The sequence below is a fragment of the Phacochoerus africanus genome, chromosome 8, assembly GCF_016906955.1.
Source record: "Phacochoerus africanus isolate WHEZ1 chromosome 8, ROS_Pafr_v1, whole genome shotgun sequence".
Taxonomy (NCBI): domain Eukaryota; kingdom Metazoa; phylum Chordata; class Mammalia; order Artiodactyla; family Suidae; genus Phacochoerus; species Phacochoerus africanus.
The window spans coordinates 33,982,443-34,008,129 of NC_062551.1; the positions used below are offsets into that span (position 1 = coordinate 33,982,443).

The following is a 25,687-nucleotide window of genomic DNA, read 5'->3' on the forward strand; positions in this document are numbered from 1 at the left end:
TTCGATCCCCAGCACATGGGGTTAAGGATCCAGTGTTACCAAAGCTTGTGACTTAAGTCACGACTGTGGCTTGGATCGGATCCCTGGCCTGGGAACTGCATATGCTACAGGGCAGCCAAAATAAATAGATAAATAGGAAAATACATAAATAAAGGGAATGGCAGCCGGAGTTCTCATTGGGGTGCAGTGGGTTAAGAATCTGCAGTGGCTCTTGTCGCTGTGGAGGTGTGGCTTTGATCCCCAGCCCCCAACTGTGGGCTAAAGGATCCTGTGCTGTAGGTCGCAAATATGGGTCTGATACAATCGCTGGCCTAGGAACTTCCATATGCTGCAAGTGCAGCCATTAAAAAAAATAATAATAATATGGAGTTCCCACTGTGGCTCAGTGGGTTAAGAACCTGATATCGTGTCCCTGAGGATGTGGGTTAGATCCCTGGCCTTGCTCAGTGAGTTAAGGATCCAGCATTGCCACAAGCTATGGCATAGGTCACAAATGTTGCTGGGATCTGGCGTTGCTGTGGCTGTGGTATAGGCCGGCAGATGCAGCTCCAGTTCGACCCCTACCCCGGGAACTTCCATATGCAGCAGGGGCGGCCTTAAAAAAGAGAAAATAATAATAATAATAAATATACAAAAATAAATAAAAATAGCAGCTCCTCTGCCCAAACCCAGCCAGTAGAAAAACAGACAGAGTCAATGCCTCACTTAGTCTTCTTTTACTGCCTCATAAATCCAGAAGGCAAGAATACCCTAGAGAGAAAGAGAAGCCGCGCCAACCCAGGGACCCGGTGGAGGGGCGACGTGATGGTGTCAGATGGGAGAAAGACTCCAGTTGGGACTGAGAGGGCGAGGAACGGCAAAAGCGCAGACTTCCCAGACTGGACCTGCCGACCAGTTAGAGGACCTTCTGGGAGCTTTTTGGCAACTGGCTGTCACACTGCAGTGGCAAGTGACCCCTGCATTCCTCCCCGCCTCCCAGCATGTGCCCAATGCACATCAAGGGACTCAGTTTCCCCAGAGAGCTGGTGACATTCTTAGACGCAGGGAGGGAAAAGGTCCTGCAAACCCTTTGCAACCCTGGAGGCTAAAGGTCAAAAGGCAAGAAGCCTCAGCAGCGTGGAGTCCAGAGTTGGCTGGGGGAGGGGGTCACTTTACTGACACCCTGCTCAAAATGAGATGCTGCCCATGGGTTCAGCCAGAAGATCACGCGTCCATGTGGGGCCAAGACCAGACCAAACTGACTCAGCTCTAGGGAAGCCCCAGGCTCACCTCAATGCCAAGAAGTTCCTCTTGCATGCAAGGAGCCTGGCCATGGAGTGAGCACAGCCATCGGTCAATTTGTTGTTGAAAAGACTGGAAAGTTCCAAGAGAGAGGAGACATGGAGACCAGGCACAGTGGCCAGTGACCCCCCCCAAACCCCGAGGGGCCTGTCCCCTCAGGACAGGAGTCCCCTGCACCCTCCAGCTGTGCAAACACCCCTGCCCCAGCCTGTCACCTGCTCACAGCGGCTGCCCAGAAGCCATGGCCTGGAGTGAGCTGGGGACATGGGGCCCGCCTCTGCGGTCCAGCTGGACTTACGCTAACTTCTGCAGCTGCTCACAGCAAAGAGCATGTTCCACGAGCTTGCATAAGCCTCGGTCTGAGATATTGTTATCTCTCAAGCTATAAAAGAAAAAACAAATAGATTTGAAGACAGAGCCAATGAGGGAGGGGAAAAGAATCAACAAACCCCCAAAGAGACTTTGCTCCACCTCAAGAAGTGCCAGCCTCTGTGCTTCTGGAAATGCAGCAAGGACAGAGCACCTCAGAAAAGTGGAGACTCCCCTATGCCTGGCCAGGATGCTGACATCATGTGCTTTGCAGGGGATTCCGGAAGTGGGGACCAGAGCCCCCACTAAAGAACACAGGAATCTTCAGGAAGGTACTACCTAATCCTTTTTTTTTTTTTTTTTTGCTTTTTAGGGCTGTACCTGCGACATACAGAAATTCCTACACCATAGCCACAGCAACACTGGATTCGAGAAGCACCTGTGACCTACACTACAGCTCATGGTAATGCCGAATCCTTAACCCACTGAGCAAAGCCAGGGATCAAACCTGCATCCTCATGGATATTAGTTAGATTCATTTCCACCGTGCCAGGATGGGAACTCTGAGCACTACCTAATCCGAGGCACTCTTTTCAGCTCTGTCAAAGGGAATGAGCCTCGAGAAGGAGTAGTTGCATGGCAAGGGAGCAGCGAGAGCTAGACAGGCCACCCCCAACGGGCAGGGTAGTTACCACTGGCTGGGTGAGCAGATGGAAAATGAGGTAGACAGGAGCGGCCAAGGGTTCCCATCATGGCTCAGCAGTAACCAACCCAACTAGCATCCGTGAGGGTGTGGGTTCGATCCCTGGCCTCGATCAATGGGTTAAGGATCTGGCATTGCTATGAGCTGCAGTGGAGGTCGCAGAGGTAGCTTTGATCTAGCATTGCTGAGCGACAGCTCTGATTTGACCCTTAGCCTGGGAACCTCCATATGCCGCAGCTGCAGCCCTTAAAAAAAGAAAAAAAAGACAAGAGCAGACAAAACGTTGGAAAACCAGCATGTGCCCAGTGTCAACACTCCTGCAGGCCAGCCTCTGACAGGTCCCTTTTGACAGTCCTCTGGGGGCAGCATTCCCCAAATTCGCCCGATCACAGGATCATCTGAAAGTGTCCCTGAAAGACTCTCAGGCCCCTCCCCTGGAGCTGGTGCATCCCCATGTGTGGGGTAGTGGTCAGGGATCTGGGTATTTTAATAACTGTGCCCATGATTCTGCATCTCCAGGCAAACTTGGAAGGCCCTGACTTAAAGGTTAATACTTGAGGCTCTCTGGAGGCCCTCAAAGGAAGTCCTGATCCGGGTCAGCCATCACCATTTGCTGGTCCCTCTAGTACGACTGACCTCATTGGGCTGTAGTGAGGATTTAAAGAGACAGGGCACAAAAAGGCCTGTGAGCACCTGGCACATAGGAAAAGCTACCTGTAATCTGATTGCTCACTGCTCGTAAGGAGCATCTGGCATACCAGTGCTATCCTAAGCACTTCCCAGGAATAAGGACATTTAATCTTCACAGCCCATGCAGTAGGTACTACGATGAGGTCCATCAGAGAGAATGAAACCGAGACCCAGCAAGGAAGTGACTTCACCAAGGTTGCACAGCACCTCAAGGATCAGGGTCTGGTGTTCTGGCTCCAGTGCCCACTCTTAACCACAACATCGTAGGGCCTCTCCCTTCTCTCCTGCTCTGGGTTCAAGGTCAGATTTCATGCACTGGTGGGTCGTGATGTCACTTTTGAAGGTTTGGAGCAGTATTTTCATTTTTATTATTATTTATTTATTTATTTATTTTGTCTTTTTGCTATATCCAGGGCCCCTCCCATAGCACATGGAGATTCCCAGGCTAGGGGTCCAATCGGAGCTGTAGCCACCGGCCTACACCAGAGCCACAGCAATGCGGGATCTGAGCCGTATCTGCGACCTACACCACAGTTCACGGCAACGCCAGATCCTTGACCCACTGATCGAGGCCAGGGATCAAACCCGCAACCTCATGGTTCCTAGTTGGATTCGTTAACCACTGAGCCATGATGGGAACTCCTGGAGCAGTATTTTTAAATTGGCAAAAAGAACAGGAAGGAAAAAGAGAGCAGCGTGTATCGGAGTTAAGGAGAGAAAGTCATTTCGTGAAATTTCAGGTTGACACGCCTGCATGTCTGTTCGCACCCTCTCTCCTGGTGGGTAACAGTCCAAAGACTTTGAAAGCCATCGCCCTAGAGCCAGAACCAGGGTCTGAAGAAACTGACATGCATCTGGGCGCTCTGTGTACGGGGCTTCTTGGAGCCCGAGGGCTTCTGTTGGCATGGAAACATTTCAAGTGGGAGAAATGCAGCCTGGCGCCGTGGGAGAGAAACCCCGCTCTCTTTCTCTTCCTAGTTCTTTCTCTCTCTTCGCCCCCTCCCTGTCTCTGTCTCTTTCTCTCGGTCTGTCTCTGTCTCTCTCACACAGGAAATGCCCACGCAGCAACCTCACGGTATGTGCCCCTCCCCCGTGGCGATGGTGGTTTCAGCACTAAGTGTGTGCAGAGAACCATGCAGAGCAACATAGGGACTTTCACTGCTGATGGAAAATCAAGCTGGTTCCCACAGAACAGCAGACTTCATGGTGTGGCCTCTAACCGCTTGTTATCAGAATCGCTAGGTTAAAAACACAGATTCCTGGGAGTGTCTCGGTAGCTAGTGATCAAAGATCTGGCATTGTCACTGCTGTGGCTCCGGTCACTGCCCTGGTACAGGTTCAATCCCTGACCCAGGGACTTCTGCACACCTGGGATGTGGCCCAAAAAACCCCATAAAACAGAAAACACAGCCTCCTTCCACAGACTGAGGGGGTCGCATGGGCCTTCCCAGCCTGGAAGAAGGGATCCATTCAGTCCAGGGATCTACCTATGAGGATCACCCAGGCCAGTGGATCCTGACCTCTTGGGGTTCAAGGACCCTTTGAGAACTACAGGTCCATTGTCCAGAAAAATGCACATGCATATATCTGTCAGGAAAAGAGCTCCTACAGACAGGTCTTGGAATTCCCGCCTGAAAATATCATGATTCTCACAAACTTACATTTAGTATGGAGAAGCAATGAGGTCCTACTGCACAGCCCAGGGAACTACATCCAGTTGCTTGAGACAGACCATGATGGAAGATAATATGACAAAGAGAATGTGTGTGTGTGTGTGTGTGTGTGTGTGTGAGACTGGGTCACTATGCTGTACAGCAGAAATTGACCCAACCCTGTAAATCAACTATACCCTAATAAAAAATAAATTTGATTTAACAAAGGAAAGAAAAGATCCTGAATCCTCCTTCCTAGGGAACTGGAGTTCTGTGCTGCCATCTTCCTCTACCAGGTCAGACTCACCCTCCCACCTCTCCATCTGGCTTTCAGTCCTGGGGGCGGACTCCCGGGAAGGTACCTGCAGAAACACCCTGCTCTGGCTCCCTGTGGGTTAAGGCCAGAGCGGGGAGGAGAGGAAGGGCCAGGCTTACCCCCCAGACCTCGCCCTTCTCGGCTGCTGTGGCCTCAGTCCTTTTCCACAGCGCGCTCCACACCCTCCTCTCAGCCAGTAGCCACTTGCCCACCCCCCGCCCCGTCGGACCTAAGGGGCCGACAGCCGTGTCCCTCCCCCATCCCCATGGTCACTAGCCAAGGACCCTGCACCACCCCTTTCTGCTCTTCCTAACCCCCGCCTAAGCTTTTCTTTTTTTTTTCTCTTTTTCTTTTTTTAGGGCAGCACCTGCAGCACATGGAAGTTCGCAGGCTAGGGGGCACGTCGGAGCTACAGCAGCCGGCCTACACCACAGCCACAGCAATGAGGGATCCGAGCCACCTCTGTGACCTACACTGCAGCTCATGGCAAAGCCAGATCCTTAACCCGCTGAGCAAGGCCAGGGATCAAACCCGCGTTGTCATGGATACTAGTCCAATTCATTATTGCTGAGCCACAATGGCAACTACCTGCCCAAGCTTTTTTAAAAAGTTTCTTTGTTTTTATTTTATTTTATTTTATTTTTTGCTATTTAGGGCCGCACCTCTGGCATAAGGAAGTTCCCAGGCTAGGGGTCGAATCGAAGCTGCAGCTGCCAGCCTACACCATAGCCAGAGGAACACCAGATCCGCATCTCGACATACACCACAGCTCATGGCAATGCTAGATCCTTAACCCACAGAGCAAGGCCAGGGATCGAACCCGTGTCATCATGGATACTAGTCAGCTAAGTTACCACTGAGCCACAATGGGAACTCCCTAAACAGTCTCTTTATTAAACTTTCCTCAAATCACCCAATTTAAGTGCTTCTTCAGCTTCCTTCCTATATATTCATGTTTATCACCTATGTTAACTATACATCATATACAGAGATGTAACCCTCTCTGGTATGTTGTATTTTACATTGTTGTATTTATAAACTGATGACCACGGTTCCTATGTAAGGGATAACAAAGGCTGCTGTGGCCCAGAGAAAGTATGTCACCCTAATACAGTCAAGGAGAGATGTGTCCCTTGCTCAGGGTCAAATAAGGTCACCTGGGGTAGATCAAAAGCCCTGGGGAGGCAGTAAATAGACCTCAACTTTAAGCTTTGACTTCTGCTTTCTCAGAAGTTTAAAACAGGGAGCAGGACATCCCCTTTCCAAGGCCAGATGGGAAGATGGGGAGCCTGCAGCATCCCAGCCTCCAGACTTGGGCACGTCCTCTGCCTTCCTGTGGCCCAAGAAGTGGAGAGGCTCACGAGTGCCAGGGCACAGACGTTCCTAAGCCAGAAAGCTTATACCTTCAGACAGGGCCTGAAAGCAGTGAGGGCTGGGCCAAAATCTCTGCCCTACACAAGGAATAAAAAATGCAGGCGAATCTCAGCAGCCACTTTCTATCTCTTGGGGCTCAAAATTTCCATCTCATTGGGATTTTCTTTTTTTGGTCTTTTTAGGGCCATACCCATGGCATATGGAAGTTCCCAGGCTAGGGGTCAAATCAAATTGGAGCTGCAGCTGCCAGCCTATGCCACAGCCACAGAAACACCAGATCCAAGCCACGTCTGCGACCTACACCACAGCTCACAACAACGACAGATCCTTAACCCACTGGGCAGGGCCAGGGATCGAACCCACATCCTTGTGGATACTAGTCGGATTCGTTACCCATGAGCCACAACAGGAACTCCCTCATTGGGATTTTAAAGTCTCTCATGGGAGTATGGGATGAACAGGTATTCGCTGCCATATATAAAATAAACAAACAATAAGGGTTTACTGTATACCGCAAGGAACTACATTCAGTATCTTGTAACAAACTATAATGGAAAGGAATAAAAAGATACAGATATACACATACATATATATGTATCCTATATGTAAAACCCAATCACATTGCCATACACCTGAAACTAATACGATATTGTAAATAAACTGTACTTTAATTTAAAATCAATGAATTAATTTAAAGACATAAAGTAGGAGTTCTCTTGTGGCACAGCGGGTTAAGACTCCAGCTTGTCACTGCAGCAGGTTGGGTCACTGCTGTGGCACAGGTTGGATCCCTGGCCTGGGAACGTCCACCATGCAACAGGTGCAGCCAAAAATAAATACATAAACAAAGTCTCTCATGGGGCACAAGTCACCTCTGACTTGGGGGTAGTTCCTCATACAAACACATATTACACAAAACATTGCCTGTGACTTCCAGGTAGCCATGGTGCCCATCCAGACACAGGTTGCTTGTTGGGGTCTGAGCACCAAGAGCAGACTGTTCTCGTCTTTCTGAGACTTGACGCCAGAAAGATGGGATTTGTGAATCCCAGCTCTGCCATGTCCTGTGTGACCCTGGAGATGTTACCTCGCTTCTCTGAGCCTCACATTGGAGACAATGGGGATAATAACATCCTTGCCTACATCCCGGGTGGTCATGGGAATGAAAGGAGGTAATTCTGGGAAGTGGGTAACGCAGTGCCTGGCACACGGGCCAGTCAATGAATTACAGCTATCGTGAGCGTATGTTGAAATTAAGGCCCATCCTGGGGAAGGGACCTGGCTGGGGTTGCACAGAAAGGGCGGCAGGGCTGGGGCTGGGCCTGGACCCTGGCTAGCAGGGGGCACCTGTGCCTGTACCCCGCTGGTGCCATTCCCACCATGCCCAACCAGCCTCGCCCAGCAACACTCACTAAAGAGCCTTGCAGACGTTGAGACAAGGCAGCAGCTGCTCCACGCCAATGTCGCCCACAGAGTTGTGGTCCAGCTGCAGGGCCACGGGCCACCGGAGGTGCTGCAGCACGAAGGCCAGGGCAGCACACTCAGCAGGGCCCACGCTGCAGAAAGTCAGCTTGAGGTGCCCGACGTTCAGCCTATGCACGGCGTCCCGGGCCAACCGCTCCTCCTGCATCTCGTACAGGCTGCGGATGAGCCAGATGAAGCCAGGCATGGCATGCATGCTCTTGACCTCACCTGGGACGGCTGGTGGGATGGAGCGGAAGTGCTTATGGAGGCTGCGGGCCAGACACCACTGGGCACAGGCCTGGCGCTGGAGTAGAGCCTTCTCAGACACCTGGCACTCGGCTAGCAGACCCCGGTGCTCCTGGGACAACAGCCCTGCCAGGAAGGCCGCCGTGATCTGGAGGTTGTGCGGCTCGGCCTCCTGTAGCAAATGGGCCACGCTGCCTTTCTTGCAGCCTGAGCCCCGCACACACAGTTTGGGCAGCACCTTGGCTAGTGGAGAGCTGCTGGGTCGGTGACCGTGGAAGAGGTATCTGAGGGATGACGGTGGCACGTCAGCACTGAGGGCGAGGTAGAATGCGGCAAAAAAGCACTGGAACGTGACGTGCAGGAATTCCAGTGGGGGGGTACCTCCGGGCACGACGCTCTTGGCACGAACCAGGAAGCCAAGAGAAACAGCCTCACTGTCGACGTGTGCTGCCTGCAGCTGCTCGGCTGAGAACACGTAGCAGCACGTGCCCAGGCCCCAGAGAGCCAGGCGACCGAGATGCAGCAGGGTGGGGAGGCTCCCCCGAAGCAGGCCAGGTCCCAGATGCTGGGCGGCTGAGTCTAGCAGGGAGGCACGCAGCAGAAAATGCTGCAGGATCAGCAGGTACATGTCCGTGGTGGTCTTCGGGGACCCCCTGCCCTGCAGCAACAGTTCCTGGTGGCATTTGGACACCATCCACGAGAAGACAGGCAGGTGGCACAGACCGTGCAGGGCCGAGGTGGCTCTGAGCAGGCAGATGAGGCGGTCGGCCACGCCAGGCTCGCGATGGCACTTCCGCAGGTACAGTTCAATGCCCTCTTCTGAGAAACCCTTGAGGCTGAGTTCTGAGCGCACGTGCTTCCGGAGGCTCGCGGACACTGCGTCCGGTCGGCTGGTCAGCACCTTGCGGGCATTCTTGAGCAGGTTGCCCTGCAGGAGGTTGAAGAGGAGACTCTGGACAGATGTGGGGGCCGTGGGACAGCAGTGACGCTCGTGATCCGTGAACCTGAACCTGAACTCGTCAAAACCATCGAAAGTTAAGAGGATGCGCTCGGGGTGGTCAAGGAGGACCTGAAAGACGTCCTGCTGGCCACGATCAGGCCAACAACAGTGTTCAAAGAGCAGCGTCTGCAGGGACAGAGATTTTGCCAGGCACTGCAGCTGCCGGCAGCTGAATGGGAAGACGAAGAGAAATTCCTGGAAGGCCTGCCCTGAAGCCCACAGCAGATGCACCTGCTGCAGGAGGGTGCTCTTGCCACTGCCTGCCTCGCCCACCACCAGCACGGTGTCCGCATCCTTGTTGAGGTGGCCTTGAGGGCTGAAGAGCTCCCCTAGGCTCAGGGTGGTGGGGCTCTGCTGCGGAGGTCCAGCCGTGCCCCCCTCTGTCCGGACCTCCAGAACATTCTCTGTATATATTTCTTCTAGGCAAAGATTCTCTGCCCCATCGTAGGTGCTCAGGAAACGAGACTGAGCTGAAACTGTGGTCCTCAGCTTGGACATGTACTTCTTACAGGCAGCATCTGGAAGACAGAAGAAGAAACAAATAAGGTTGGAACAAGGAAGATGGGACCCAACCAGAGGGTGGGTTGCCCAGTGGTATGGGATGTTGCACCGGGCGAGAATGGCCAGTGGCTCCCGTCCTGGCTCTCCACTCACAAGCTCTGGACTTTGAGATTGGTCAGGAAAACCTTTCTAGGACTCAGTTTTCTCCCCTGTGAAATGGGAGAGGCAGTGGTCCCTACCTTACACAGGTAGGGACCCATGTAAAAAAAATACACGAGGAGTTCCCGTCCTGGCTCAGTGGCTAACGAATCCGACTGGGAACCATGAGGTGGCAGGTTCAATCCCTGGCCTTGCTCAGTGGGTTAAGGATCCAGCCTTGCCGTGAGCTGTGGTTTAGGTCGCAGGCGAGGCTCAGATCCCAAGTTGCTGTGGCTGTGGTGTAGGCTGGCGGCTGCAGCTCCGATTCGACCCCTAGACTGGGAACCTCCATATGTTGTGGGGGTGGCCCTAGAAAAGGGAAAACAAAAACAAAAACAAAAACATGAATCAATGAAGATAATGCCTGTCTAGTGCTTTGTTGGGTGTCTAACACAAAGTGCTCAAAAAGTATTACCTAGCACATTTATTATTTACTGACACTGGAAAGAGCTGAGGAAAATGGGAAGGAGCAACGGGCGGGGGTCCAGAGCCCCACATTCTGATGCCTGACCCACCATATTGGTTTGGTAGCCTTAGACAAATCCCTTGACTCCTCAGCCTTGGTTGTTCTTTCTAGAGGGAAATAGAAAGTTTAAGGGCTTAAGAGTCCAGTTTCTGAATCCAGATACACCTGAGTTTGAAATCTGGGTCCACCATCAATTTGGGCAAGTCACTCAGCCTTTCTGACCACAGTATTCTTATCTCTAAAACTGGAGACAATCGGAGTTCCCATTGTGGCTCAGAGGGTTAAGAACCCAACTAGTGGAGTTCCCGCTGCAGCTCAGTGGTTAACAAATCTGACTAGCACCCATGAGGATGCAGGTCAGATCCCTGGCCTTGCTCAGTGGGTTGAGGATCCGGTGTTGCTGTGAGCTGTGGTATAGGTTGCAGACATGGCTCGGATCCTATGCTGCTGTGGCTGTGGCGTAGGCTGGCAGCTATAGCTCTGATTGAACCCCTAACCTGGGAACCTCAACCTGCTGCAAGTGTGGCCCTAAAAAGCAAAAAAAAAAAGGAACCCAGCTAGTATCCATGAGGATGCAGGTTCAATCCCTGGCCTCCCTCAGTGGGTTAAGAATCCGGTGTTGCTGTGAGCTGCGGTATAGGTTGCAGATGCAGCTTGGATCCCACATTGCTGAGGCTGTGGCACAGGCCAGCAGCTGCAGCTCTGATTCAACCCTTAGCCTAGGAACTTCCATATGCCATGGGAGTGGCCCAAAAATAGAAAAAAAAAAAATTGGAGACAATTCATACCTTGAAGGATTGTTTTAGGAAGAAATTAGATAAAATAGAGTTTAGGAGAATGATGACATCTAGGTAACCCTCACAAAATGGTGTTTATCTCATTTTATTATTGGCTGTGGGAGGCATAACAGTACCCCCTCCAAGATGTCTATAGCCTGATTTTCAGGATCTGGGAATAGCTTAACTTACTTGCAAAGGGGACTGGACAGATATGATTAAACTAAAGACTATGACATGGGAAGATTATCCCAGATCCTGCGGGCGGATCCAGTAGCGGGTGGTCTCAGGGTCACTGGGGCGCCTGGATCAAGCACTTGGATTAGACGCCCTGCTCAAGATCCACTTCCACAATCCTTGACAATAGAAGTTCTCTTGTATAGGATGTGTCCGCAAGGCTGCTGTTTTTCCTTTGTCACCTGAAAACCAACAGGAGCAAACCACTCCCTGTGTCAGGGCGTAGTCTCTTTAGAGGAAATGGAGAAGGGATGGTCCAGAGTCACGGGGCAGCGGGACCTCAGAGCATCACAGCCTCATTGCCTCCAGCCAGGTAACCACCCTTTTGCTCTCAACTCAAAGACTAACAGGTAACTTTTTTTTTTTTTTTTTTTTTTGAGGGCTGCAGCTTACGGAATATCCCAGGCTTGGGGTCATATGGGAGCTGCAGCTGCCAGCCACGCCACAGCCACAGCCACAGCAACACCGGATCTGAGCTGAATCTGCGAGCTTTGCCGCCACTTGCGGCAACGCCAGATCCTTAACCCACTGAGCAAGGCCAGGGATCGAACCTGCATCCTCATGGAGACTATGTTGGGTTGTTATCCCGCTGAGCCACAACAGGAACTCCCTAAAACATAACACTCACAGGGCACTCCTAGCACACTGGAGCTGTATTTATGGTCGTCCGAAGGACATGCCCTGTGATTGCGTTTCTTCTTCTGTTCCCAAAGCTGATGATTATCATTGCTCTTAATGGCATCTGGATAAACAAGGTGCACTGAATGGAGATCATAAAATATCCATTATCCTCATACCCATGCAGTTGTTCAGGCTGCCACTGACATATCAAAATTCTCCAGGAAAAAAAAAATCTCTAATTTCAAAAACAAACACGTCAGGGTCCCCATCGTGGTGCAGCAGAAACAAATCCAACTAGGAACCATGAGATTGCAAGTTCGATCCCTGGCCTTGCTCAGTGGGTTAAGGATCTGGCATTGTCACGAGCTGTGGTGTAGGTCGCAGATGTAGCTCAGACCCCGAGTTGCTGTGGCTGTGGTGTAGGCCGGCAGCTGTAGCTCCGATTCAACCCCTAGCCTGGGAATCTCCGTATTCTGCAGGTGTGGCCCTAAAAAACAAAAACAAACCAAAAAAACCAAATACATGTCAATCATCACTTTTGGAAGCATCATCTTCGGGAACCTTGCACTATGGTATAACATTACCAGGCACGGACAGCCAGCCGTGCTTGGTGATATCAACACCAAACATTAACCAAGGGCCAAGCTGAGCACCATGCTCTGGGCGGTGCATGCCCATCACACACCAGCGTCTGTGTTCCGTTCTCAGGTGAAGGGCATGCACGCCCAGGGGGCCAAGCACGGGCTCCCAGGTGCCCTTCCCACAGGCTTGCTCCCTGCCCATGCGTCTAGGTCCAGGGTGATAAAGGCATCTGCCAGCACCATGTACAGTTCAGGGGCCCTTGGTGCCAATGAGCTTTGCTTTCAGTGAGAACAAGACACTGGGTTTGCATCCTCTCTTTACAATGGATCATCTCTTCCCTCTCCCGCAAAAAAAGAGAAACGATAGGTGCAGATGGTATAAAACCAAACCCATCCTCCCCTACCTCGTCACTCAACCCCCCTGCCCCAGTTGCCACATCTGTAAAGTGGAGACAACAATACCTCCTTCTCAGGGTTCTTAAAAGGGCAGGTATGATAAACAAAGCACTTGGCAGGCTGCCTGGGATCTCCAAGCCCCTCCCATTCCTGAGTTGGGTTGGTGACCAGGTGAAATGAGAGACACGGCGTTATCTAAATCCACTGGCTCCAGGGATTCTGATGGTGAGCAGCTAAACTGCAGAGATCAAGAGATCCCAGCCACTGAGGGTTTGGGATAGAAATGGTATAAAATTGGGTTGTGATGATCATCGTAAACTATAAATGTAATACAAGCCATTGAGTAAAAAAAAAAAAGATACCAGCCATCAAAAAGTGTTTCCAGGAGTTCCCTTGTGGCACAGCAGGTTAAGGATCCAGGGATGTCACTGTAGGGGCTCTTGTCGCTGCTGTGGCTCGGCTTAGATCCCTGGCCTGGGAACTTCCATATGCCATGGGAGTGGCCACACAAAGAAGTGTATCTGCAGTTTTCCAGAATAGACCATGAGTGTGGCTGGTAAAGAACACCTGCTTTAGCCCTCAGTCCTCAGTAGCTCTGGTGATCACTCCGCAGTGTAGGAAGAAGTACAAGCAAACCCTAACACTACACGCATGAATCCTGCTAATCCTCCCCAAAGCCCAATGAGACGGTGGTGGCATTATCCTCAAAATCAGAACAGTGAGTCTTAGGGGGATTTGCACAGCCAGTAAGTGGGATTCTAACTGACAGGAGTTCTTGGTGGTCTTCACCACGAACCGAAGGAATTTGAAACAGCCTTTCTTTTTCTTTCTTTTTTTTTTTTTTGTCTTTTTCTAGGGCCACACCTGAGACATACGGAGGTTCCCATGCTAGAGGTCTAAGCAGAGCTGTAGCCACTGGCCTATGTCACAGCCACAGCAATGTGGGATCCGAGCCGAGTCTGCGACCTACACCACAGCTCACGGCAACACTGGATCCTTAACTCACTGAGCGAGGCCAGGGATCAAACCCCCAACCTCATGGTTCCCAGTGGGATGCGTTAACCACTGAGCCAGGACGGGAACTCCTCTTTTCCTTTCTGATGAGCTTAGAAGAACATGTATATACCTTCAAAAGGCAGGGCCACTGGGGTGGGTAATTCCTGAACACACTGTAGAAGGAAGGCAGCCAACCCATTCGCCTTCACAGCAGCAAGATCGAGGAGCCTTCTTGCCTGCGGGGAAAGCAAAAATCATTATTTTTCCAGAAAGGCGGATGGAGAAGTGTGGGAAGGCTTATACTGGTTACAGTGCCATGGGTCACTCTCTGCCATCACAGTAAAAGGTCAGGAGAGCATCCAATCAACAAGATGTGTTTAAAGAAGTCAATACAGGAAGTTCCCATGTGTACAGCGGAAATGACTCCAACTAGTATTCATGAGGATGCAGGTTCGATCCCTGGCTTCGCTCAGGGGGTTGGGGATCCGGCATTTCCATGAGCTGTGGCATAGGTCACAGACGAAGCTCAGATCTGGTATTGCTGTGGCTGTGGCTAGGCCAGCAGCTGCAGCTCCAAGTTGACCCCAGGCCTGGGAACTTCCATATGCCCCGCTGCAGCCCTAAAAAAAAAAAAAAAGTGACAAGCACATAATATTGTACATGAACTGCACCTTAATTTTTTTTTCTTTTTAGGTCCACACCCATGGCATAGGGCCAGGGTTCAAACCTGAGTCCTCATGGATACCAGGTGGATTCATTTCTGCTGAGCCACAATGGGAACTTCTATACCTTAATTTTTTTAAGAAGAAAGATGATACGCACAATCCTGTAATTTTCCATGTGGGGTAATTTGAGCCTCCTCGGCAGATCACAAAAGACATCAAAACAGGTAGAATAACTGACATGTTTTCTGTAATCCCCACGGGGCCAGGTTCAGGGAGATGGCACTCAGGCACAGCTGCAGGTTTCAGGGGCACTCGTGAGAAGGGACCACACCCTGTCTGCTCTGTGGTACTCAGCCACCTTGAATCACTTTTAAAACGGCCTTCCATACAGACAAAAATAAAAACCAGAAAGTCCCCCAACAATGTAATTCAAATTCATTCATTTATTCAATGATTCATGTATGTCATCAATAAGTATTTCTTGAGGTGCCTCCTATGTACAAGGCTCTCAGCACAATAAGCTTGAAGTCAGAACCTGGCATGTAGTGGGCATCAAAATAGATTCTGGTTGAATAAATGAATGAATGGATGATGAATGAATTAGTCAAAGCACTACATCCAGCACTGGTTCTCTTATTAAGCACTGTGAGCTTTTTTTTTTTTTTTTAACTTTTTGTTCTTAGGGCTGCACCCGAGGCACGTGGAGGTTTCCAGGCTAGGGGTCGAATAGGAGCTACAGCTGCCGGCCTACACCACAGCCATGGCAATTGTAGATCCGAGTCCTGTCTGCAACCTACACCACAGCTCACGGTAATGCCAGATCTTTAACTTGCTGAGTGGAGCCAGGGATCAAACCCACAACCTCATGGTTCCTAGATGGATTCATTTCCAATGCACCACGATGGGAACTCCAACTACTGTGAGCTTTTTCAAACCACTTTTCTGGGACTCAGTTTCCCAATCCATAAAGTGGGATGTTAGTGATGGTTCTGCAACACAGGAGGCCTGCCTGATGTTCACCTTTGGGGGAAAATAAAACAAAGGGTTTCAAAAATACTGAAAAGATAACTTTCTGTTCTTGTAGAATGGCATGTTTATTTATTTATTTAGACCACAACCACGGCAGCCATACAGAAGTTCCTGGGCCAAGGATCGAACCCGAGCCACTGCAGTGACAATGCTGAATCCTTAACCACCAAGCCACTAGAGAACTCATAGAAAGGCATCTTTATTTTTTTGGGCACCCCAAGGTATATGGATCCAAGCTGCAGTTGTGACCTCTGCTGCACTGTGGCAACACCGGATCCTAACCCACTGTGTTAGTCTGAGGATTGAACCTGCATCCCAGGGCTCCAAAGACACAGCCGATTCCATTGCGCCATGGTGGGAACTCTCGGAATAGCATCTTTCGAGGTAGTTATATGCCAACTCTGAATGTCTACAAGCTAATGCAATTTAATGTAAGAAGTCCTTGGGAGTTCCCATCGTAGTGCAGCGGAAATAAATCCGACTAGGAACCCTAAGGTTGCAGGTTTGATCCCTGGCTTCGCTCAGTGGGTTAAGGATCTGGCGTTGCCGTGAGCTGGGGTGTAGGTCGCAGACACAGCTAGGATCCTGCATTACTGTGGCTCTGGTGTAGGCCGGCAGCTGGAGCTCCCATTCAACCCCTAACCTGGGAAACTCCATATACCACGGGCGTGGACCTAAAAAGCAAAAAAAAAAAAAAAAAAGAAAGAAAAAAAAAGAAAAAAAAGACCCTATGTGGGCATTTAAATTCTATTAGTCCATAGTGTGCTATATTCGTTATTAAACACAGATTTAATTTAATGACTGTTTATGATCTGTTGAGTTGTTAATTTAAAGCAGACGGCAGTGAAAGTGTACAAGCACGGAATAACACTGCGAACTGCCAGTAGCCCACAGTAGCATTAATGAAAGCTTACTCTAAGCTAGACCTGGTACTAAGAGGTACACAGCTCCCCTCGCTGAATTCTCAAGGATCTCACTGATGAGGCATCTGAGAGGGGACTGCTTAAGGATGGAGAGTTTCAACTGAAACTTGATTTCACAGCTTTTCCTGTGAATTCTGATGCGCCCAGAGGAAGTGTCTTACCCGCTGGCATGACGTGAAGATGGGTCGCCTGATTTCATCACATTCATACCGGCTGATGAAACCCTGCTCCTGCGTCCGCTCCAACACGCTGTCCATGTGACTGTAGAGTCTTCTGACAACGGCTGGCCGGTGACTCTGCAGGTCACGGGCTGGGTGGGGTGAGTGGGGGTTCCAGCAGCCAGGAAGTTCGGGGGGCTGGCTGTCGGCCTGGGCCTCCCGCACAGCGGCCACGAGCTGCTCACAGCCCCAAGTACCCTTACTCCAGACAGTGTCCAGGAGGCGCCTGGCCAAGTGGGAGAGGGGCTGGCCCAGGAGGCTGAGGCCCTCGTAGTCTTCCCAGGAGAGGACGTCCCAGGACAGCAGCCAGTCCAGAATGCTCTCGAAGCCCTCGAGGGACCCTGAGACCAGGAGCTCCACCAGCTGGCTCCTCTGTGCCTGGAAAGCCTCCTGGGCACACATTTCACAATCTGGGAAGGAGAATGAGGTCAGTGCAGGGCTTCTCAGGAGATGGGGGCGGAAGGGGAGAGACAACAGAGAGGTAATCAGCCCCACCCTGAGTCCAAGCCACCTTTGTTCTGCCCTTAGACGTTACCAACCCAAGCTCCCCCTTTGCACGGATGGGCACAAACTGAGGCCCCGAGAAGGCAAGAAACTGGCTCGAGGTCCCACAGAGGGTCTGAAGCAGCCAGGAGGTAAATCAAAGCCCCTGGCTCCCACATCCATGCTTCACCCCTGGTTTAAGACGTTCAAAAGGGCTTGAGCTAATATTAGGAGCAGTGTCTCCCAAGGGTGTAGGGAATGAATGAATCCTCTTTGAAGCCGCTCACACGGATTCAGGTTCCCGCGGCTCTCTCTCTTCAATATTGACGTTATTAACCACATACTATGTGCCAGGCGCCCTTCTCAGTGCTTTCATTAACCCTCCCAACCACTCTGAAGTTGGCACTGGGATCAGCACCATTGTATAGAGGCACAGAGAGGCTCCGTGACTTGTACCAGGGTTCAAAACGAGGTGAGGCAGAGCTAGCAACCAAGCAGGGCAACTCCAGAAGGCATGTCTTTAATTCTCTTCTATTGGGCTTGCCCATGGGAGCCCCAGCCCATGCCTGTGTGGGTAACCCACTGCTACCCTGAGGGGCAGACCCAGAACATAGCTATAAAAATCCCCACCCAGGAGTTCCCATGGTGGCGCAGCGGAAACGAATCCAACTAGGAACTATGAGATTGTGGGTTCAATCCCTGGCCTCGCTCAGTGGGTTAAGGATCTGGCATTGCCGTGAGCTGGGGTGCAGGTTGCAGGCATGGCTTGGATCTGGCGTTGCTGTGGCTGTGGTGTTGGCCGGCAGCTACAGCTCTGCTTAGACCCCTAGCCTGGGAACCTCCCTAGGCCACGGGTACAGCCCAAAGAAAGAAAGAAAGAAAAAGAAAGAAAGGAACTCACGGTACAAACTAAGTTTCAGAGGTTATGGGTGCACTGACCCCAGTTCGCTGCCCGCCTCCTAAACACCCAGGCCCTCGGCTCCCTCTACCCCCACTCGCTCCCTTCACCCACAATGCATGGTCACCTCTGGCAATGGCTTGCTCTGGACTCAGCCTTCAGACTCCGGATTCTGGGAGTCTGTGGGGAAGCGACCTCATGGGGCTTCAAGCCCTGGGAGGGTCCCCGTGCAGCAGAGAAAATCTCTCAGCAGGGTCCCTTCAGCAACCGTCACGGAGTCCAGGGATGTGGGCTGGTGCGGTGCCCACAGAGAGTGAAAGTGAAAGGGCACAGGCATGGGAGAAGAGGAGGAACACCAGCTCCTTTCCACAAAACAGGGACCTTAGCAGATACTCAAGGGAGCAGGCGCCAAGAGGCTTGGAGCATCTGCGACTTTCCTATTGGTTGTTTATGTGTCTAACTCCCTTCTCGGCCCCAGTGGAAGCCCAGGTTTTACTCAGCCTGGCATCCCGAAGCTTGGCAATGGTGGGAAGGTTCATGAATCAAGAATCCACCGTGGGAAGGGTGGGGCTGGAACATTCTGCACCTGTCGTCCTCTGCCAGCCAGAGGAAGGGAAAGGAGAAATCTTGGGCTCAGCATGCTGGCAGCACTGAGGCTGGAAGCCTGCTGCTGGCCAGATGGGGAAACTGAGGCAGCGAGGTTACCCGCATGTCTGGCAGCTTGGGAGGGAGGGCATCCCCAGTGCAGAGACCACCATAAACCAAAAAGTACGTGAGCTCTCTGGCCACGCAGACCTCTGCCCTGCGCCCAATGTCAAGCTGAGGACTCGAGACAGTAGAGGTGGGGGGAGGGGAGAGGAGCGAAGGAAGGAGTAGGAGGAGCTCTGGGCTTGACCCTGGAGTGGGTCTCAGCTGTTGGAAACACCAGCCCCATCGCCAGCCCTGCCCAGGTCCTGGGGAAAAAGAACAACCCACGCTCCTTGAGAAACAGTCCAGAAACGGGGTCAATGCTCTCCCCCTGACCCAATGCCTGGGGTGCAGGTATGTAGCCAGGAATTAAAGAATTTGGAGAGTTAAGATGAGGTAGGGTGTGGCCTGCCCCTCTCGCCCAGAGGATGCCCGAGGACAGACAGGTGTTCTCTCCGCTGCATCCGGAGAGCCTGGACCACCCTCTTCCCCATCAAAGTCATTAGGCCTGGTGGAGCAGGCACGGTCAAGTCATCGGCAGGCAGACCTTGAGCAGGAAGGCAAGGCTGAGTGGCATGGGACTGGCAGCTCTAGATTTGTCCACAGACTCCACCTCTCTCCTGGGGAAACCCCAAAGAGATGGGCAGAAGTCAGAGTTGGCCAACCAGCTGTGCAGAACTACGTAATTCTCAGCAGTTCGGGCACCAAGCCTTCTGCCTCCATTATCTATACCGAGAGAAACCACCGAGCCTGAAGGTCTTGGACTCACCCATAGAGAGGCTGGCCCACAGGGGGACAAGCTACGAGTAAGCAGGGGCCCTTCCTAAACACACGGAATCTGGGTCAGCCAATGGCTGCAGGAGCCACACATATCCAAGCAGTGATGCCCAGGTACCGGGAGAAAGAGGCAGGCTCCAGCCAGAAAGCTTGGCCCTCTGTCCTCCCACCAACAGCTGTAAAGTCCCATCTCTGTCCCGGTCTTCTTCCAGAAATCTTGGTGCCAAAAGAGTCCCCAAGAACCAATGTGGCCAGCTTTCTGTCTCTAACAAGGCATTGTCCTTTCTCATCTAAAATATCCAGGGGGATGGAGTTCCCGCCATGGCTCAGTGGTTAGCGAATCCAACTAGGAACCATGAGCTTGCAGGTTCAATTCCTGGCCTCACTCAGTGAGTTAAGGATCCAGCATTGCCGTGAGCTGTGGTGTAGGTTGCAGACGTGGCTCGGATCCCGCGTTGCTATAGCTCTGGCATAGGCCAGTGGCTGCAGCTCCGATTTGATTCCTAGCCTGGGAACCTCCATATGCCGTGGCAGCAACCCAAGAAATGGCAAAAAGACAAAAAATAAAATAAAATAAAATATCCAGGGGGAAGGACCTGGCCTTGTTGCTGTCCTCACTAATCAGCTCCGGAAGTTCCTCCTTATGGCTCACTGAAGTTTTTCCTGCTGCCGTTTACATTGGGAAGGAGAGAAAACAGATGCCCATTCATCACCTATTCCTAAAAACAGTTCCTAAAATCCTGCCTCTTGCCCCTTTATTCCCTGCTCACACTGCCCCCTTCAGACTAAGTAAATCAGCCTCTCTCCATCACTTCTTCTCAGTTACTGCCACTTTGGAGTCATTAGTCTTTCCTCAAGGAAGGTTAGGTCTGTGTCAAGAAAGGGGCCCTTCCTGGCAGAAACAGAGGGTCAAGTGGAAGGAGCAACTCACACGCCCTCCCACCGCCCCCTGCATCCCCATCCCCAAGCCAGGTCAGGTCCTGACACCTCCCTCCCTCTCGAGACACAGTCAGTCTGGTTTCTCCAGAATCCTGAGCCAGATGATTTGCTTAAGTGCTGAAATCTCAGCCTGCTGGGAAGCTGAGCTTCTGAACGGTCCTGGCTCTCAGCTGGTGCCAGGCCTCCCGGGGGCCACCAGACTCACTTCCTGAGTCCATTCTCCATTCTCGTGGCCTTCAGCCAGCTTCCTTCTGGGAGGGCAGTTCTCACCAGCACACCGACTTACCAACTTACCAACTTACCGTAATTTCACCATCCAACCCCATCTCTCCGCCCCCTTCGCAGCAGGACCCCTCAGAGGTTGTCTGCAGGGCTATCCTCAAGTTCTCCCCCCCAGCCCCTCCAGCTATGTCCCCCTTAACCCCCAACTGCTTTTGTCCTGGTCATCTGTGCCCCCCAGGTTGCTGGACAACCCTGCTGGCTGTGCCAAAGGCATCTGTTGTAATCACTTCTCTTCTCCTCCCTGAAGCACCTTCCTCACTGCCCTCCAGAACATTCCAGCACTGTTTCCCCCCCTTCCCCCCCCCACCCCGCGCCCCCCATCTCACTAGCTGTCTCCTTGGCTGGTTCCTAATACTAGGAGTCCCTAAACTCCCCGATGGAACCTCTTCTCTCTGTATCTCTCTCTCCCTAAGTGCACTTCCCTGCTCTCATGGCTTCAGACATCGGTTCCACGGTGAGGATGCCCCAGCCTCCGCCCCGATTTTCTTTCCAGCTCCAACCACCCTACTAAACTTTTCCAACTGCCTAATGGACATTATTACTTGGAGGCGCAACGGGCATCTCAAACGTCACAAGCACAAAACCAAACTCTAGAGCTTCCCCCAAACAGCTCCCCTCTCGGCCAATGGCAGCTCTAAGTGTCCAGATGCTCAGGCCCCAAACCTCCAAGTCCTTTTAGACTCCACCTTTCTCTCCCATCCCAAATCCTACTGCCCCCTACCTTCAAAATATAAGCCAAATCTGAAAATCAATTATTTTTTCATCACCTCTATATCATGGGTACGAGCCCCAGGCCTCTCCCAGAATGACAACAGTGGTCCCCTCAGTGGTCCCACCCCCCCAGGCCCACCCTCCTGCCTATACTTTCCTACAGTCTCTCTCCTGCCCACAAGTCAGATGAACCTGCTAACCCTTAGGTCAGGGCAGGTGGCACCTCCACTCAAAGGGACTCCCACTGCACTTAGAGTGAAAACCGAAGCCCTGGCAGTGGCCTTCAAAGCCGCAGGCAATGGACCCCCAACTTCCCACCTCTCATCCCTCTGCACTCATTTCCTACTAATCCCCCAATGGCTCCTCAGCCACCCTGCTCCAGCCACACTGGCCTTGCTCCTAGAACAAGCCAGACCTGCTCCCACCTGTCATGCTTCTGCCTGAGGGCCTCTGCACATACTCTTCCCTCTGTGGGTGCGTTGTCTTCCCCTCCAGATATTCACATAGCTCCCCCTCACCTCTTTCAAGGTTTTGCTCCTTTGTCACCATCTCAGAGAGGTTCTCCCTAAGTTACACAAAATCGCAATACCAGCCCAACGCTTCATTCCCCTTGCCTGCTTTATTTTTTCCCAAGCACGTCTTGCTCCCTGTTTCACGTATTTACTTATTAGACTGGTGTCTGACTCCTTTCTAGAACACGAACCCCACGAGGGCAGGGAATTTTGTTTGATTTTTTCATTGCTATAGCCCTAGCGTCTCCTCCAGGACACTGATAAAGATGTGTGAATGAATAAAAGATTGAATTTACTCTGCATGGTTCTGGGAGGCAGAAGTGGACCCGAAGGGTGGAATCTGCAAGCCACAGATTTGGACTAAAGGAAGGGAGAGCTGCAGGACACTGAACAGTGCTTTCTAAGTAATGAGCTCCTTGTCTCGGAGTGTATGCAGCAGAGAGGGATCTTGCACTGGGTGGGAGGTCAAGGGGCTAAATGGGTTACTTCCTGCCTCAGATCCTAGCATGCAGATTAGCTAAGGAGATGAGTGTCACCAAAAAACTTAGGGGCAGAGTGATGGGAACAGGAGAGCAGAAGCAATGGAAGTGTCACCAAGAAGGAGTCAGGGGATGGGGGACACAGCAGGCTTCTCCCTTCTACCAAACGAGGGTCCCATGGCCAGGGAGCAGCCCACGGGGAGATAGAGGCCATCACAGGGAGAAGCCTAAGAGTCCAGAAAGAGGCAGAGAAGTAAGAGCAGACTCAGAGGCAAGGGTCCAGCCCTGGGATGCCCTCTTGAGGGGAAGGGGGAGGCTGTGTAGTTTGTTGCCAAGCAAGTAGGACCAGCTTGAACCAACAGCACAGAGGCTGTGACTGGCGGCCCCTGGTGGGGTCCTGTCTGGGCAGGGATGAGATGCAGATAAGCAGGGGTCTCCACAACCATCAGCGGGGAGGAGGAGGCAGGAGACTCCCAGGAGAGTGGCGAGGCCAGAGGCAGGGTTAGAGAGCATCCATTCACACCGGCCCATTCACAAGCAAGATAAAAATGGGGAAACTGAGGGAGAGAGGAGGGGCCTGGACAGAGCAGCCCTGCTCAGATCTGAAGCTCGGCCTCCTCATTTCCCAGCTACCCAGGAGCCTCCCAACTTCATCCCGCACCTTCTCCGCGCCCCTCCCCCACCCAGCTCTATCCCCAAATCACAGCCTCTCTCCGGACCTCAGAGGCTCCTGCAAGTCCCCAAGCCCCTCATCTTTTACAATTACAGCCCGTCAGGAGGCTTCCCAACCTCGAGACGCCCCATTCCTTCCGCCTTCTACCTGGACCCCGGACTCCTGAAGGGGAAACCGAGGCAACCCCTCCCTGAGCCCGGGGGCCCGACGGCTCGGAAACCAGCTGTCCCAGTCCAGGAGGAGGGGTTCGCGGCGGCGCCCCCGTCTCCCCGTGGCCCTCGCGCTGGGCTCAAGAGCACTCACCCCGGGCACCCGGAATCCTCCGCGCAGTGGGAGCCGCGACTCCCGGGGCTCAGCTCCTGCCCGGAACGCGCGGCGCTCGGCCCCGCCCCCTCCGTGCCCCGCCCCTTCCCCTGCCCCGCCGCCCCCCTCTCCCCCGCGCTTCCCAGGCAGATGGCTCGCCGCCTGGGCGCTGCCAGCCTGTGCTGTCTAATCTGGGCATGTGTGTCCCTCTTCCTGGGCCACCTCTCAACCGGAGAGAATCGGGGACATACGTACACAAACACACACATTCTCTCTCTCTCTCTCTCACACACACACACACACACACACACACACACACACACACACACACCCTCTGAATTGAAAATCTAGGAAAGCTGTTGAGGTCAGTATGAATCCATGCGCCGCACCCTTTAAGGGTAAGTCCATAATGACCTAAAGCCTTAATATTGTGAAGTCCCAGGACAGTTTTGCTCAGTGTGATGTTTTCATGTTAGGTAACAGTGGACAGGGCATTTAAAGTTCCTTATTTTTCTTTCTGTTCTTCTAAGTTGAGACAAGCCATCCTAGTTTAGTGCTAATAGGGTTTGAAGGTCTCTTTAACACTACCTAGTCGACTTGGGTCTGCCACGATATCTAACTAGAATTTACTAGCATCGTTTGATTACATTAAATTCGCTTTCTTTTACGATTTCTTATTCTTCCCAGCAAGTGATCGCTGGTTGTTCATGGACAGTATTAACGTAAACGCTCCTTTTAAAACATTTGTACTTGGAAATTTTTAGATGTGAAGTCATTTTCAAGGGAAAGAACTGACATTGGCATAGTGTTTACTATGTGCCAGGGTTTACAGACCATAACTCTGTTAATCCTACCCACGGGGTATTGATTATCAATACCCTAATTCACTGAGGAAGAAACTGGGGCAAAGAAAAGTTTCCTAATCTATCCAAGTAGTGACAGCGGAGCTGAGATGTATTTGCCTCCACATGTCTGACTCCAAAGTTCATGCTCAAACCACTACCCCACACTGCCTCCAGGTAAATACCCGCACAGGTAGTGCACAGTCGGCTGAGGCTGGGAAATGCCACACTAGAAGAACTGAACCTACCCCAGGAAAATCATTCCAGATGGCGCATAGATCTGTCTACAAGGATGTTCACCCCCATCTTAACAGCAAAAAGCTAGAAGCCTCTTAAATCCCCAGTCATAGCAGATTACTTAAGAAAAGTGACAGAGCAACTGAACCAGGAAAAACTTAACCAACTTACTTCCTCTCATACCCCACACCCAAGCTGGGAGCAAATTCGTCAACTTGACCTTCAAAATATATCCATAACATGACCATTTCTTATTGACGCCACCATTCCTACCTGAGTCCAAATCACGGTCATCTCTCACCTAGGTTATGGTAAGAGCTCCCAGCCAACCCTACTTTTCCAACTAGCGTCTCTTCCACCCCAGCCTCGCCCTGACCAGCATCTCCACGCTGGTCTCCTTCTCCAAGCAGCCACCAGTGTCCAAAGCTGTCCACAAACAGGCCCAAACGAATGAACATGTGATGCACCAGCAGCCTTGGAGCTCTTGGTCCTACCGCCTCTGTGCTTTGCTCACTCTGGGCTCCAGTAGGAGACAATAGGTTGAAAAGCATAGACTTCAAACTCAAGTGAGCCTGGATTTGATTCCCAGCTCTCGATGCCTTTGGGCCAGTTATTTAACCTTGACCTCAGTTTCCCTGACAGCTAAGAGGTGATGACAATCCACTTAGATCTTGTCATGAGGAATACATATAAAGAATTTGGCACCTAGGAAGTACTAAACACTCTATGATAGGGATTTTATTTATTTATTTAGGTTTTTAGGGCCGTACCTGTGGCAGAGGGAAGTTCCCAGGCTTGGGGTCCAGTCAGAGCTGCAGCTGCTGGCCTACACCACAGCCACAGCCACGCCAGATCCAAGCCACATCTGTGACCTGCACCACAGTTCATGGCAACGCCAGATCCTTAAACCACTGAGCGAGGCCAGGGATCGAACCCACATCCTCATGGATACTAGTTGGCTTTGTTACCTCTGAGCCACTATGGGACCTCTCAGGAATGTTATTTACTGAGCACAGTAATATTCCAGGCACGGCACTCCCATCCATCACATAATCCTTACAACATCTTTATGGAATAGGTACCACCCTTTGTCCCCACTTTTTTTTTTTTGGTCTTTTTGCCATTTCTTGGGCCACTCCAGCGTCATATGGAGGTTCCCAGGCCAGGGATCTAATTGGAGCGGTAGCCACCGGCCTACGCCAGACCCAAGCAACGCGGGATC

The 25,687-nt window shown here is 51.8% G+C and overlaps 1 protein-coding gene across 2 annotated transcripts in view; it reads right to left on the minus strand.

Annotated features, from left to right (window-relative positions):
• NOD2 (nucleotide binding oligomerization domain containing 2) overlaps positions 1 to 23,450 on the minus strand; it is a 40,199-nt gene extending 16,749 nt beyond the window's left edge. For both annotated transcript variants that reach the window (XM_047791819.1, XM_047791818.1), the window contains exons 1-6: positions 23,387 to 23,450; positions 16,586 to 17,052; positions 13,938 to 14,043; positions 7,738 to 9,553; positions 1,580 to 1,663; positions 1,270 to 1,353 (exon numbers count right to left, since the gene is read on the minus strand). In XM_047791819.1, the coding sequence (XP_047647775.1) occupies positions 1,270 to 1,353; positions 1,580 to 1,663; positions 7,738 to 9,553; positions 13,938 to 14,043; positions 16,586 to 17,044 (2,549 nt within the window). In that variant the 5' untranslated portion in view covers positions 17,045 to 17,052; positions 23,387 to 23,450. The remainder of the gene's footprint in view (positions 1 to 1,269; positions 1,354 to 1,579; positions 1,664 to 7,737; positions 9,554 to 13,937; positions 14,044 to 16,585; positions 17,053 to 23,386) is intronic.
• Positions 23,451 to 25,687: the final 2,237 nt, after the last annotated feature.